At 36.7% G+C, this 13805-nt stretch overlaps 1 protein-coding gene across 1 annotated transcript in view; it reads left to right on the plus strand.

Annotated features, from left to right (window-relative positions):
• The window catches only part of STARD9 (StAR related lipid transfer domain containing 9), an 87263-nt gene that overhangs the window by 45207 nt on the left and 28251 nt on the right, over positions 1-13805 (plus strand). Inside the window, exons 15-21 of the mRNA XM_017741618.1 lie at positions 368-442; positions 940-1119; positions 4905-4956; positions 5642-5779; positions 6609-6691; positions 7714-7817; positions 10019-10066. Of these exons, the coding sequence (XP_017597107.1) occupies positions 368-442; positions 940-1119; positions 4905-4956; positions 5642-5779; positions 6609-6691; positions 7714-7817; positions 10019-10066 (680 nt within the window). The remainder of the gene's footprint in view (positions 1-367; positions 443-939; positions 1120-4904; positions 4957-5641; positions 5780-6608; positions 6692-7713; positions 7818-10018; positions 10067-13805) is intronic.

Raw genomic sequence — 13805 nt, forward strand, 5'->3', positions numbered from 1 at the left:
ACCCTCTTTCCCCTCCAAAAAAGTTGTGAACATCTCACAATACAGCTGACATCCCTGGTGTTGAAATAATAATAGTGTCTTGGTTTTCCAAGCCATGGAGAGAATGTTTTGCTAGGAGAGGCAGAAACTACAGTTCAGGATTTATTTACACAGAACTAGCTCTCATTTACTGCTTTTTCACCAGTTCTTTACACCAAAAAGTAGCATGCCATAGCTAAAGAGATGTAGGCTAGATACGAGAAGGTAGCACATGTATTTTGTCATTCATTCTCTTGAGTTCATCAAATGCTGGAGAATTAAAGAACATGCCTGCCAGTTGTGAATAGGAAAAGTAACATGTAGATCTTGGTGACTGTTGTTTGTACAGAGGAATTCCAGTCCCTCTTGGAGTGATGACAGGGATGGAAATCTGACTGAGCTGGTCCTGCAGAATGAACTGAAGGTGTGTATGATTTACTTGATGCTGTATCTCCTGTTCCACAGGTGGATAGCATTGCTACAGTTGTGAAACTACAGTGAAAACTTCTGTTGTCTTAATCCTTTCCTTTTTGCTCTGCAGATGCAGGAAACTGCCACCTTTAATGCAAGATGAGTGTGCTCTACCAGTTTGTGACAAAAGTGTTGTGTCCTTAATGGGACACAGTCCACTGTGTATTACTATGTCTGCACAATTCTACCCCTTGTTTGAAAGCTGTCTCAGTATACCACAGTAATTCATTATACAGAGTCTGTCCCTTCTAACATAAACTCCAGTTTATTCAAATGAAATTACTGTACACTTACCAAAATTACTGAGAAGATTTGATCACTGGTAACCTGGAAAGGTTTTGCAGACCTTCAGTTTTGCCCAAAGACAGGTGAAATAACTTGTTAGCATGATCAAAAAGGAAAAATTAGCCTGCTTAGTAAGTGAAACTGTTCTCTCTCCTCTTCTTTAAGATTGAGCAATTGACCAAAGACTGGACAAGTAAGTGGACGGACAGGAAAGCCATCATGGAAGAGTACAGTGTGGACATCAACAAAGAGAAAGCTGGAGTAACAATAGATTCTAATTTACCTCATCTAATGGCCATGGATGATGATATCCTCAGCACAGGAGTGGTGCTGTATCATCTCAGGGTGAGATACGGTCATTTGTCTTATTTTACCCTTTAATTTGAAAGTATTTGTTTTCTTTGGAAATGGAGCGTGGTTTGGGTGACGTTACAACAACAGCTATCAAAACATGAAGGTCACAGATCATAATGTGCGGGGAAAATAGAAAATACATGGAAATGGAGAAGAAGAATTAATATATGAATATAAGTTGACTGTTTATGAATGCATATGCAAACTATTTGATATTGTATTACAAGCCAAGCAGAATACTCAAATTCGGTATTAGTAGTTTGTCCACAAAGCATAAGGACAGTTATGTGTGCACGTATGTGGAAACATAAAGGATGGTGCTTGAAGTATGCCAGACATCCTGGTCCAAATTTTATTATGCATTTGTATACTTAAGACTGGCTTATTTGAATATGTATAGATAAAAGTAAGCTTTAAGAAACAAAAGCTCACTTTGGCAATGACTTCTATACATTGCTTTTAACCCTACCAGAGATCTGCCGAGTAGATACCAGGTATGTACCATGAGGGCTAATTACCTGTGACCCTACTTGAGTGGCTATTTTTGAAGATCAGGTAGAAATCCTGGCCTCATAGATACTGTTTTGTTGTGTAGCTGCTAATTTAGGGCAAGGCTTTCACCAAGAAACTTTCATAACATTGTATGTATATTACTGCACATTATGGCATAAGATGTGCATGGCTGGGTCAGACAAGTTTTAGGAGTTTTTTTGGTTTTTGATAAAGTAAGTGCTAAGCCATACTTCAACATTTTTAATGTTGTTTAAATTGATGGAAATTACTGAAATATTGATGCTGCTTAATGTGAAAGGAATGTTGGATGGGTACTTCTACAGAGGTGCACTCGTTGCCAGAACATATGTTAAATAAGGTTGAAAATCATGTATCTGTCTACTAATGAAAAATCTTTATCTAGATTTTGTGGTAATTTATATAGTTTAGGGACACAGGATTCTTTTATTCCTCTTAAAAGTGACAACAAATATTTAGAACAGAAATCATGCTGTTCTTCTATCATGTTGAAAGAAAGACTTAACTAATTTTTCTCATGCCAACACAAAGAATTGTACCAGGTAATTTTTTGGGACCAAGTATTTATGTCCAGTGCTGATCAACATGCAGCTTCAACCACTCAGCCCTACATTAACATTAAATATTTATTGGAAGCAACTGCTACTACTTAAATGCTTTTCTATTATGTGCCATTGTGGAAAGAGCAAATACTTTCCCATATTAATTTTGACAACACCTATTTTAAATATATTCATTTTAATGGCATAACCTGGTTTGAAGGGTCACCTTCTGAAGTCATTCATGACTCTGTCACACTAACATCTTTGTCCCTTCTTTCTTTGCTTCTAGATGCTGCCTTTTCTTTTCTTTGTGCTTTACATCTTTTAGGCTCTGGTATCTGTTACCTTCATCTGAGCAGCAAGAAGGTAAAACATTAGCAGTTCCTTACAAATTAGGGCTTCAACATATAACAGCACTTTACACTGTACTTCTAGAGAGAGGTCACAGCAGCAGTTTTCAGATCATGGAAAATAAATATTGTGTTACTCATTTACTCTCCTGATATTTCATAATAATAATTGCACTAATCAATGCTGCACCTATGCTTAATTTTCTGGCTTTTATTAATAAAAGATTTATGTTTTCTTATGATTTAACTGACCTTTTTTGCATAGCTTAAAAATATGAAATTTGCTTATTGCTTTAATAAAAGGTGTATTTCATAACCTTTTTTGAAAGCTGGAGTACTCCCAAAAGTGAAGGGGCAAAGCAATCTTTCTCTTTATTGTTCTGTAATGTACCTTAGGAATTCTACCCCTAGTCATGAGACACAACCAGAAGAGGTAACAATGTAAAAACACTTCAGCAGATGTGAAGATGTGCTGTGATGTGCTAAGGTCAGGTTGTGAGGTGGTTTCATCTGAAACATCTCTCACTTTTTCAGGTGTAAAACTCAATATTAAATTAGAAAAGAGTATAAATATTACAATTATAATCTCAATAATAGCATTTTAAAAATGAAATCAGCATGGTCCTGGGTTATGGTTATTTTTGTTTTGTTTTCTCAAGTTGAGCTAGTTTGCTTGTATCCCGTCTGTACCCTTTGTCTCACCTGCAATTTTTATTTGGATTTAAACTTACCCAGAATCACTCCACCGACTGGGATGCTGTTGTGAATTTCCTGAGCCAAAGCTGCTGTAATTCATTTTTCTGAATTAAATTGTATTACCAGAGAGTTAGTTCAGCACCTTGGAAGAAGTTTCTTTTGAAATTACAATAACTATTTCTTTGCTTAGTGAAGAAGATAATTGGTAAAGAGATCTTTCAGGAGCTGGTTTGCTTCTCTTTGTATAAGATACGTGTTGCTAACTCACTTGATTGAGTGATGTGAGTCAAGTGCCATATGGACCATAAGTTCTAGAAGTTGTGGCCAACCCAGGTAGATATTTTGCAGCTGAGTTTGCTGAACGTTCAACTGACATGTAGCTTGGTAATTACTCTAAATTGGAGGCACAGTCCAGCTTTCAGCCTCTCCAGGAAATGAAGTCTCAGCAGGGCTCATGCCTGAGGGATCTGTTAGTTGGTTCAGATAGCTGAGCTCTGTGAGGAGCTTTGTGATAACCATTCCCTTTCTGTCCAGTGCACAAACCCACTGTCATTTACCCATAATTACCCATAGCTGAGTCACCTTGAGTAGTGCACAGCTTCTGTTTTCCCAGTCTTCAGGCTTCCAATTACTACTTCTTGCTTCATCTTTAAATCTAGGCTTTACAATATGCTTGGAGCAGAGAGCATATTCAATTCGTTCTAATTTGAATACAAAATCACATTGTTTACTGCCCATAATTAATTTTAATATAACCGAAAGGCTTGCCACTAAAGTAATTTTAGAGTGCATTTACCAATCACTTTACCATAACCAATTACAGTGTCTCTTTGGAATTGGGAAATTATCTTGCTTTGTTTTCCTAAGAAAAAGCACAGAAGCAATAGACATATAGTAAATTAATTGCCCTTTTTTCACAGTTTTTTTCTCATGGTATTGTTTAAATGACTCTTTTTTATTCGAAGGCAACCATAAAACTACTGTCTCACTTCCATCACCGACCCATAATATGGTTCGAGTCTTCTTGTTTTGGAGGCTTTTGTTCCTAGGCAGTTCTTTTCTTCAAAGTTTTTGAATCTTCAGGTTTGGGAACTTGCCCATATACCATAAGCACCAGAAAGACTTTTCATATATGTCATTTAAGTTTCAGAAAAAAGTTCTTCTTCAGTAGTTAGATTGAAGAGTTCATCGTCTATGACAAAGTTCTCTTCCAAATTAGGAATTCTGTTACTTTTAAATTTGAAAAGTGTGGAATAATCATTCTGCAGCTTCTTTCTTTCTGCATGATATTTATTAAAAGAATTATCTCATTTCTGCAAACACCGAGTCTCACTGTAGAAGTTCAAAGCATCAGGAAGCGTGTTCATATTCAAAATGTTGGTCTCAAGCACAGTCCAAAAGTCATCCACTGAGGGTTACTTTATCTACTGAAGTTGTAGAAGCTGACATAGCTGCAGGATGAAGAGTAATTGCAACACTGTGGGGGACAGTGGGCTGAGCTGTTACGAAGTACATAGCGTTTGCTTCAAACAATTCAGTCATTCAGAGGCAATTTATTTTAAGTATTTGCTAAAATGATGTACCAAAGCTTTTTTAAGTAGTATATATAGTCTGTTTTCTGTAACCAGCTTTTAAATTAGTTCTTTTCTTGTTTTAGGAAGGAACAACCAAAATAGGAAGAAGTGACTCAGACCAAGATCAAGATATTGGTAAGAGAATGATATTAGAACTTATTTTGTGATATGGTCAGGTCAAACCAGAGGTTTACATCTGTCATGTGTAATAGCCAGGTCATGTTTCTATTTGTCTGCTTTCTTTATTGAAAAAGGTAAGTAGAAGAGACTAATTAATGATGTTTGCTAAAATATATGTTTATTTTTTGTTTAAAAAAAAATTTTCTCTTTTTTAATTTTAGCAGTCAATCTCAGGAGCTAGATACTATGATAGAGAACTGAAACTTTATACTAAAATTGAAAAATTTGTGGAATCTCAGCTTTGGTTAAGTTCTGCTAGGCTTGGTTATGTTTGATTATTTTCTACCAGTAGATTTGTGAATTATAAACAATAAATTACATAATGGCATTAAGAAAATTCAACATAATAGAAGAATTTGCACATCAGCTCCCAAATCAGAAAGTGATATGTAGTTTCCCAGTACCAGGTATAAAGAAACAATCTCACTATTTTCAGTAGTGAATTTCAATAGTAAGTTTTTTTCTGTGATTAATTATTTGACTAGCAGGATTTAATCTCCTTGTTTTGCACATGATATAGTTCTCTGGGGTATGCAGTATGCATAGAGTCGAACAGTCTGTGGTACTCCATTCTCAGGCAAACAGAATGGAGTAACCAACCCAACCCCTTCAACAGGAGAGATAAATCTCTACGTTGTAGTTTTGCAGGGACAGTGGATTGAAAGGAATCACTGTATGATAGACAACCACTGTGGGATTGTGACTCTGCGACCAGTTCCAGGTGCACACTGCTCTGTGAATGGCTGTGAAGTGTCTGGGTCGTGTCGTCTGTCACAAGGTAAGGCTTCTTTTTCTGTGAGTGCTGCATTAAAGTCACCCAATCACTGGAGTTTAGGTCAAGAATTTCAGAACCTGAGCAGATCAGGGAAAGACATCTCTCGGTCTGCTGCCAGTTCCACAAGGCTTGATCCATGGCTAGAGCTGGGACAAATAAATTAAGTACCCCACAGAAGTCAGATTAAAACATTGCTGACAATATTCTGCCTCCTTTTGGCAACAGTAGTCTGTAGGTTTCTGAAAAGGGAAGACGTGTAGTCAGAGACACTATTGTGGAAAGTAGTGGAGACTGGCCCTAAGCCAGCTGGCCACTGAAAGGGTTTTTTGGCAATTATATAGTATGGTTGAAATGACCTTCAGCTTTTTCACAGTCTATTTAGGTGGAAGCTAATAGCCACTAAGTCACAAGTATGATAATGAATTCAGATTAAATGGATCAGGCTTCCATACTTTTAGGTTGCTTAAAGTAACAGTCCAGCTTCTGGGAACTTGCAGTTATCTAGACTCTTAAAAATATAGTGTAAAAGCAAGTTTTCAGCAGTGGATTGGTTGTGGTTTTTGGCATGAAGTCATGCTGGCTGGCCTTTAATATGAACAGGGAATTTACAGTTACACTTAGTCTGCAGAGATCTGCAAGATCAGTTTGCTTGGATGCTGTCATTACAGATTGATAACTCTGCTATTCCATAGTGGCAAATTCTAAAATTAGTTCTTTGTTCTGTGGTGTTCAGAAAGCTGTTGGTCAGAATTTAATTTTTTTAAAACATACTATTCTATAGTAGTTTGATGAATTATGTCTCTGTAAATATCTAATTATTCTGTTTTCACAGGGGCCCTTGTTGTCCTTGGCAAATCTCATAAATTTAGATTCAATCACCCAGCAGAAGCTGCTATCTTAAGACTAAGAAGATCAGTAAGTTCTAAAACTGCTTTTCTCTCCTAATTTTTCTTTTTCTTTCCCATTTTTTTTCTTCTTAAAAGCCAGCCTGATAAAGATAATATTTCATCTCATCATCATATTCACTTGCTACATTTCCTCCATCTAATGGTCTGTAATGACACTAAACCTTCTGTGGGAGGACACTAGCACTTCTTTCAGATGTGCTTAGCAAAAGATGATGCAGATCCCTTGAATAATTTAGTGTTTCCTATTTCCAGTCATGACTACAGTAGGATTGAAACAAAAAGGCAGAATCCTGCAGTGAAAAGATCAGTTAAGAATCTTTCCACATCTGATAATCTTCTGAGTTATCTTCTTTGTCATTTCACTGTCTTGAATGAAGTATACTAGAAGAATTGGAAAATTTGTGGGATTAAGTACTTAAGTATTGTTGACTCTGAAAGCAGTGAATTGTTCCATACATCAGAAATAGATAAAATATTTCTTGGTATGTTAAGCTCAGGAACTAACTACTGTAAGACGTTATTTGGTTAGCTAGTTCGATGATGTTTAAGAACTGAGATAGTTCTTAAAATGAATGACAAACATAGCTTAAAAACCTGACTTTAAAAAATACGAATTTTCTCATTTAGGAGTTAACCACATTATCAACTGATATTGGCAAGAGTCAACCTTTTAAAATGGATTTTCGTTTATTAACGTTTTATACTTCCCATTCTTCCATCCTTTTGCACTCACTGTGAGATAAGGGGCTTAACTTCTGTTTGTTTTCTTTCTTAATTTCTTGATTAATGAAACATGCAGTACATTAAAATAGAGCTGCAAAAAGAGATGTACTCAGTAACAAATACTTCACAATTTTGCTAATTATCAAAGACTAAGCAGAAGTGTAAGTGAGATTATAAACTCACATGGGAGGTATTATGCAGCCTTGCACACAATAGTTAATGATGACAGTGCTAATGATAACTTGGAAGTTCCTGGGTTGCTGTGATTTTAATAAATACCTGTCTTATGTTGTGTGCTTTCTGTAGATTAGTGAAACCCCACCCACTCGGAGCTATGGAGCTTTGGACTGGCTCAATCTGCATGGAAGTTGCACCAATTCTCCTCACTATATCCTTTCTTCTCTTCACAAGTAAGTTTAAAACTAAGAAAAAAAGCAACTGAAGAAACAATTTCTCTTGTGGGATGATATCTGAAATAAGGGACTTGGTTCAGACAAAAGTAAGCTGTATACAGAATAAGTCCCATCACGTTTTTGAGTAGTCAGATAAAAATGTCAGAGAAAATACATTGGCCAGCCGACTGATATAGAGCATTAAGATATACAAGCAACAAACCTGCAAAATTATTTCTTGGTGCTCAATTAAGAAAATGCCTCAGATGAGACTGTGAGCCTTAGTTCACTTGGACATCTGCTGTACAGCTAATCTATAATTTTTACAATATTATTCTTTGCTTTAATGTACAGAATGGACTTTTCAGGATATGATTTAGCCAAGGTAATTATTATCAATTGACTTTCCCTGTTAATTTGTTGTGGAAATCACAAGATTTGTTCATAAATTCCCTTTAGTGCAAGTCCTCATTGAGCCCTTCATCTCAGAAAGCCAATGTGATTCCTTGTTTGATTGTTTTCAACTGAGCAGTAAATAAGGCATATACTGCTTTCAAAGTGTTGAAGAGCTGCTCATACTCAGTGTTTAGTGTGTGCTTTTATGGCAGAGACTTTAGGAAATGGAAATGATTAGTGTGATGAAGACAGTGATTAATGTGTATCAGGAAAATGAATTGAGATATGTTCTGTGTTTCAGTTCATGACATTGAAAATAGAATATTAAAGAATAAATATAATTGGGTTCTTTTTCTTTTTTAATTCCTCTCAGCCTGGCACATTCAATTAACCTGTTAAAGGCGAGAAACAGCCATCTTCTCATTCATATCTGTTGATGCTTCTGCTTCTTGATAGAGTGTTTTTGCTGTGGTAACATACTGGGAATCTTTTATCTCTTTCTAGAGGAAGTATCTCATCTCATGTTCATGAGCATAAAATGTTATCTCTGTTTTGAATATTCTTCATTATTCTAGTCAAGTGCCTTGCTTTCCACCTTGGGTAGTGTGGTTTGATATGTTCTCTTTAATGTATCTAATCTCTGCATTTGCTTTTCATTTGCTGCAGTGATACCTGTCTATACAAAATGTTACTTCATTTTGTTTCTTTACTGAAGAACATTTTACTTATCATTGCTATTATTTTCTTAGGAAAAAATACAAAGAATTTTAAAAATAAGGGTTTGTCTTATGACCTTCAAATGTACACACCAAGGTGCTCTTTATGTTGCTAAAAACATTAGTTGTGGAGCTCTTTTCACAAGTTTTTTGATGAACCTAGAAAAACCTGAAGAAATCCAGAAGTTATTATAAACAGTTTACCAGAAATTCGCACTTAGTTTCCCCCTTTTTAACCTGACAAAACTGCAGAACATTTCTGATTGATTTTCTTTTTCCAGACCATGTTCAGATAGAGGATTTGTTTGTGTTGATCAATTTTTTAATCACTTGGACAGGATATTACAAGTATATTACATTGCTTAAAGTTTCCCTCATGCTTACCTAGAGGGTTTCAGATGGTTACTTCAGTAAAGATGAAAAATGTTATGGTATTGCATTTGCTTGGGTTTTTATCAGTGTCCATCTTTTATAGGAATGAGCTGTAAACTATGTCTAAGAATAGTTGGTTTTCACCTTACATAACCCAGTGGTCCTTTTATCCTTTTGAATAGTTATTTGGCATAGGTGAACTGAATTGATCCACTCAGCCTTCCTTTGCAGTAACCTGTGAGCCTGTATTTCTGTAGAGACAAGTAGTTTTGCTCATGGAGGGGGTTATGGTTGAGACATGTAGCCTAAGATCTATATTATAAGAATAAAATTATGTATGTGGTCTCTTGTGAAGAAAAGTCAATGTCAGGTGCTAACAGGTGTGTGTGAGGTACTTTGCAAGCCATAATACAGGAGTAAATGGACTACAGGGAGTGTTTATTGATCACCAGTGTTTACTGATCACCAGTAAAAAGTCCACCCTAATGCAGGGTCTCATCTCTGTCAGAAGGAGATGTTTAGAGGGAAATATAAGAACAGGGAAAGCTCTGTGTGTGTGTGTCTTGTTCTCTGTCCCCCTCTCACTTGAAAGTTCTTGGTGTTCTCCCAGCTGCTAGAAATCTGCATCTTCCTCTACTGAAAATTACAATAAAATCTCTGTGTACAATAGGCTTCAGTGAAATTTTCTTGCCTTTTTTCCCAAATATTTATGATTTCCTATTTTTATTTTTGCAGTCAAAAATGTAGAAACTGTGAAGAAAACAAATGTTCTCTTCAACTAAGGTAAGAATATTAATGTGTCTACATCATGCTGAAATTTTTGACACCTTTACCTTGCCTTTCTCCTGTGCTACACTGATTTCCTCTAGAAGAGATGGAAGCTAGACTGCAAGCTTTAATTCAGACTATTTTATCATATTGGAACAAGAATCTGCAGCTGAGTTACAGGCAAGGCTCTGCAAGCATCTTCATACAAGATCTTGTGCAGAGGATTTGCCTCTTTGTTGCATGTGTAGCCTGCATTTAAAAGCTATAACTAGAGTGAGGCTTACTCTGAAGTTGCTGCCAATTTCCAGCATATAAGAACCCTAAATGTATTAGATTTTATGCCAATAGTAGGTACTGGGAATGCTCACTAGTACTTTGAAAATTGCTTGGATAAATTGGGTTCTCTTCTGGTGAGAATAAAATTGCTTTAGGGAAAAGTAAAAAAAAAAATTAATTCCTAGCATAAAACATGGTTCATTCATGCAAAGACACACAGCAGCTGCAAACAGAAATAATTCAGAAATTGTTGAGTTTCCATGGGTTTAAGTACCTTTTTCATCAGGAACTGATGGTACTTTACTTTCTTCTGGATGTTTTTATTTCAGATCATATCAATATATATATATTACAGTGACGATTATTAATGATATGAGTCTTATCTCCCATGCTGTCCGTATGATGACATTTTCTCATCTGCCTTTCATGGGTTGAATTACCAGTTGAACCTTTAATTGTACATTAAAATATTTTGAGAAATGAGAGGAAAAACTATTTTCTACCATTGCACACAAATACTAAAATTTAGGCATTCCTTCGAAAAAGGATTGTGAGTCATTATACCCTTACTTGTTTGCTTGTTCATACACCCTACTCATAAGAGCCCCTGCACTTCAAATTTCTGATGTTTGCTGTCAGCCAGCAAACACACAGAAGACTTGTGAATGGCATCAGTCATCATGTTATAGCATCACTACAAATAAGTAGATAATAAAGGTGTTTCTCCTGCCATTGCCTCAATATCATACTGCATATAAATAAAAACTCTGATTTTATTGTCTTGCTGGTTTGAAAAAAAATCCACAGGGTTTTTTTTCAATTAGAGTTCAATCAGAGTTCAGTTTTTTTCCATTAGAGTTCAGTGGTATAGCAGTACACTGAATTAATTTTAGCTGCTTGGAACATGTTTAAACTCCCTTTCCTTGAAAATACCAACATTGTTAAACTGGGGGGGAAAACTCTGAGACAGCATAATACAATGTATTTATTATTCTAATGTGGTATAGTTAACTTGTCCAACTAATATCTGTAAAATACTCTGAGTTCTCACTAACAGCTTCCATTTGAGAATTTCAAAGCGCTCTGCCAAAAACAAAAAGATTAAAGAAAACTTTTGCTTCTCTTAAAAGATCCCTCAAATATTCTGTTTCACAGAGAAATGCACTGTGGCAGTTACAGCAGCTCTACCATTTACAGCAGAACCAGGTATAGTGGGTAGCAGGGTAACTAAATAATTCTATATATAACTGACATTGTGAAGGGAGAACCTGTGTCAGCTGAACTGGAATTTAAAGAGGAAGCATTTACCTTTATTGGAGAGTGTGGTTGTGTCTTGTCCCTGTGACTCTTTGGCAAAAAGAGGCCTGTTTTAGAGATGTATTTAAAGGAGTACCTTAAATAAGTCATTGCCTCACTGTTACTTTGGGGGTTTGGCAAAGAAAAAGAGGTTTTTCACAGAAAGGCTAAAAAAAACCACACATGAAAAAGTACGGGTGTGCTTTTTCTGTAAGCAAACCAGCTAATCAGAAATCAAAATGATGTTTCACTTGATGCTGACTTCTGTGAAGGGGATTACTATGTGTGTATGTTTCCAAAGATCCCTTATTTCTAAAGGTTTTTTACTCTGCTGGCCATTTTGACTGATTTCTGGCTCCCACCTCCTGCCCACCACTCCCCAGCTTTTGCTTTGAATTCTGTGAGTGGCATTCCTTCGGGAGGCTGAAGGAGGTGATAATACAAGGTCTTTGTATCTCCTTCGTTGCTCTTCCCTCTGCTTTAGGGAAGAGAAGGGAGAGGCTTGGGCCCTATGCTGGGCAGAAGCAGATGTATGATGCTGTGCAGCTGCGTGGTGCCTGCTGCTGCTCTGAGCCCCTGCGGGAAGGGCCCTGGATTGGACACGGGAAGAGGGGGAGGATAGAGCTGGAGAAGGTGGGGGGAGTTGTGTAGATGGGTATTAGTGGATAGGCTTGTAACTCCAGCTTGTGACTGCTCTCAGTTTGGGGTTTGCAAGGGTGCAAAATGCCCTGCCAGCATCTTTTCTTCTGCTTTATTTTTAACTCTTTTTCCCTTGGGAAAAATAATTTGTAGAAGACAAATGGGACTTGAACTCTAGGCAGTCAGAAAGATGGGGATGCCAACTTGAGTGATGTTTTCTTTGAGAAAACTGGCAAATTTCAGCTTTTACCAAAAGTGATTGTTTTCACTGGAGTTTCTCTATTTGAGCCTTAAGATTTTGTTGCAGCAGGTATTCAGCCTCACCACAGAGCTATTGCTGCCATAGTTACTGGAAGCTGCATTATGCTGTAGCAGCCGCCAGCCTCTGCATCAGCAGTAGAAGTGTTTGGGGAAGAGGGGAGGAGAATTGCACAATAGGATCCCAGAGAGCTGACAACAAAACCGGCTGGAAAAAAATGTGGATTTACAGATGGTTCATTTAGCATGCATCGTGCAAACTTTGGAGAGAAAAATGAGATGGAAAAGCAATCTGGCAGAATCGGTATAATCTGAACGTTTTCTCAGTAATTTGTGATTATCTTTAGTTTAAGGTTGGTGTCTTTTTGTTGTCATTTTATTTGCAGCTTTTAAAGGTTTACTTGGTGGAGGGGGTAACTGTTGACACTTCTTGCTGCATATGGTACACCCAGAAATCTGCATGCTTTTATGAAATTCTCTGCAGAATTGCCTTTTTTTATATGCTGTATGCTAGAGTATGCTGGTCCTGTGAAACCAAGACTTCATGTATGTCTTGATACCTACAGAAATGAAGCTGTTTCTCTTATGTTTGTCTTGAGGTTATTTTATTTCCTGAGTGTAGATTGCTTATGTAGAAAAGCAGGGATATGAGCAACAGCATTCTGTGCTTGATTGCTGTATCTCAGAGTATTCCAGTGTTTCAAGTCTAAATTTAACAGTACGTCTGATTTAAGATATTTTGGATGAAAAAATTAGTGATTTCACCTACTTAGTACAAAATGTGGCTAAATTCTTTTGTTAACTGGATTGATACTTGGTTTTAGTAAGTCATTCAAACATACATTACACAAACTGTTTGTTCTTTGAACTGCTTATTAGGTGATTTAGCTGTGAAGTGTGTGCGAATCTGTTATTTTCTTTCTGGGCCATTGCCATGACATTTTTTAGTTTAGTTCATCATGTTATTTCCACAAACCAGCAAAAGTGTGCTGACATGACCTAGCATGTTCGAAGGTAGAAAGGGAGCATTCTGACTTCATGTTCTTGGTTTCAGCAGTTTCTGGGAGAGATATCCATACCCCAAACTAGCCAGTCATTCTGCTCTCACAGTCAGTATCTCTCAGCCAGAGGGAAAACATCCTCTTGCATTTGTGTATTATGTAAGTGGCTCTGCATGAATTTTCATTATCTTTTTTTCCACTTCAGAAAACTGTCTGTAAGAAGCAGCTTCATAAAAAGGTGTTTTATGTTCAGGCTCTATATTCAGACCTGGCTTTACTGCCCT

This window comes from Corvus brachyrhynchos, unplaced genomic scaffold (genome assembly GCF_000691975.1).
Source record: "Corvus brachyrhynchos isolate BGI_N302 unplaced genomic scaffold, ASM69197v1 scaffold115, whole genome shotgun sequence".
Lineage (NCBI taxonomy): Eukaryota > Metazoa > Chordata > Aves > Passeriformes > Corvidae > Corvus > Corvus brachyrhynchos.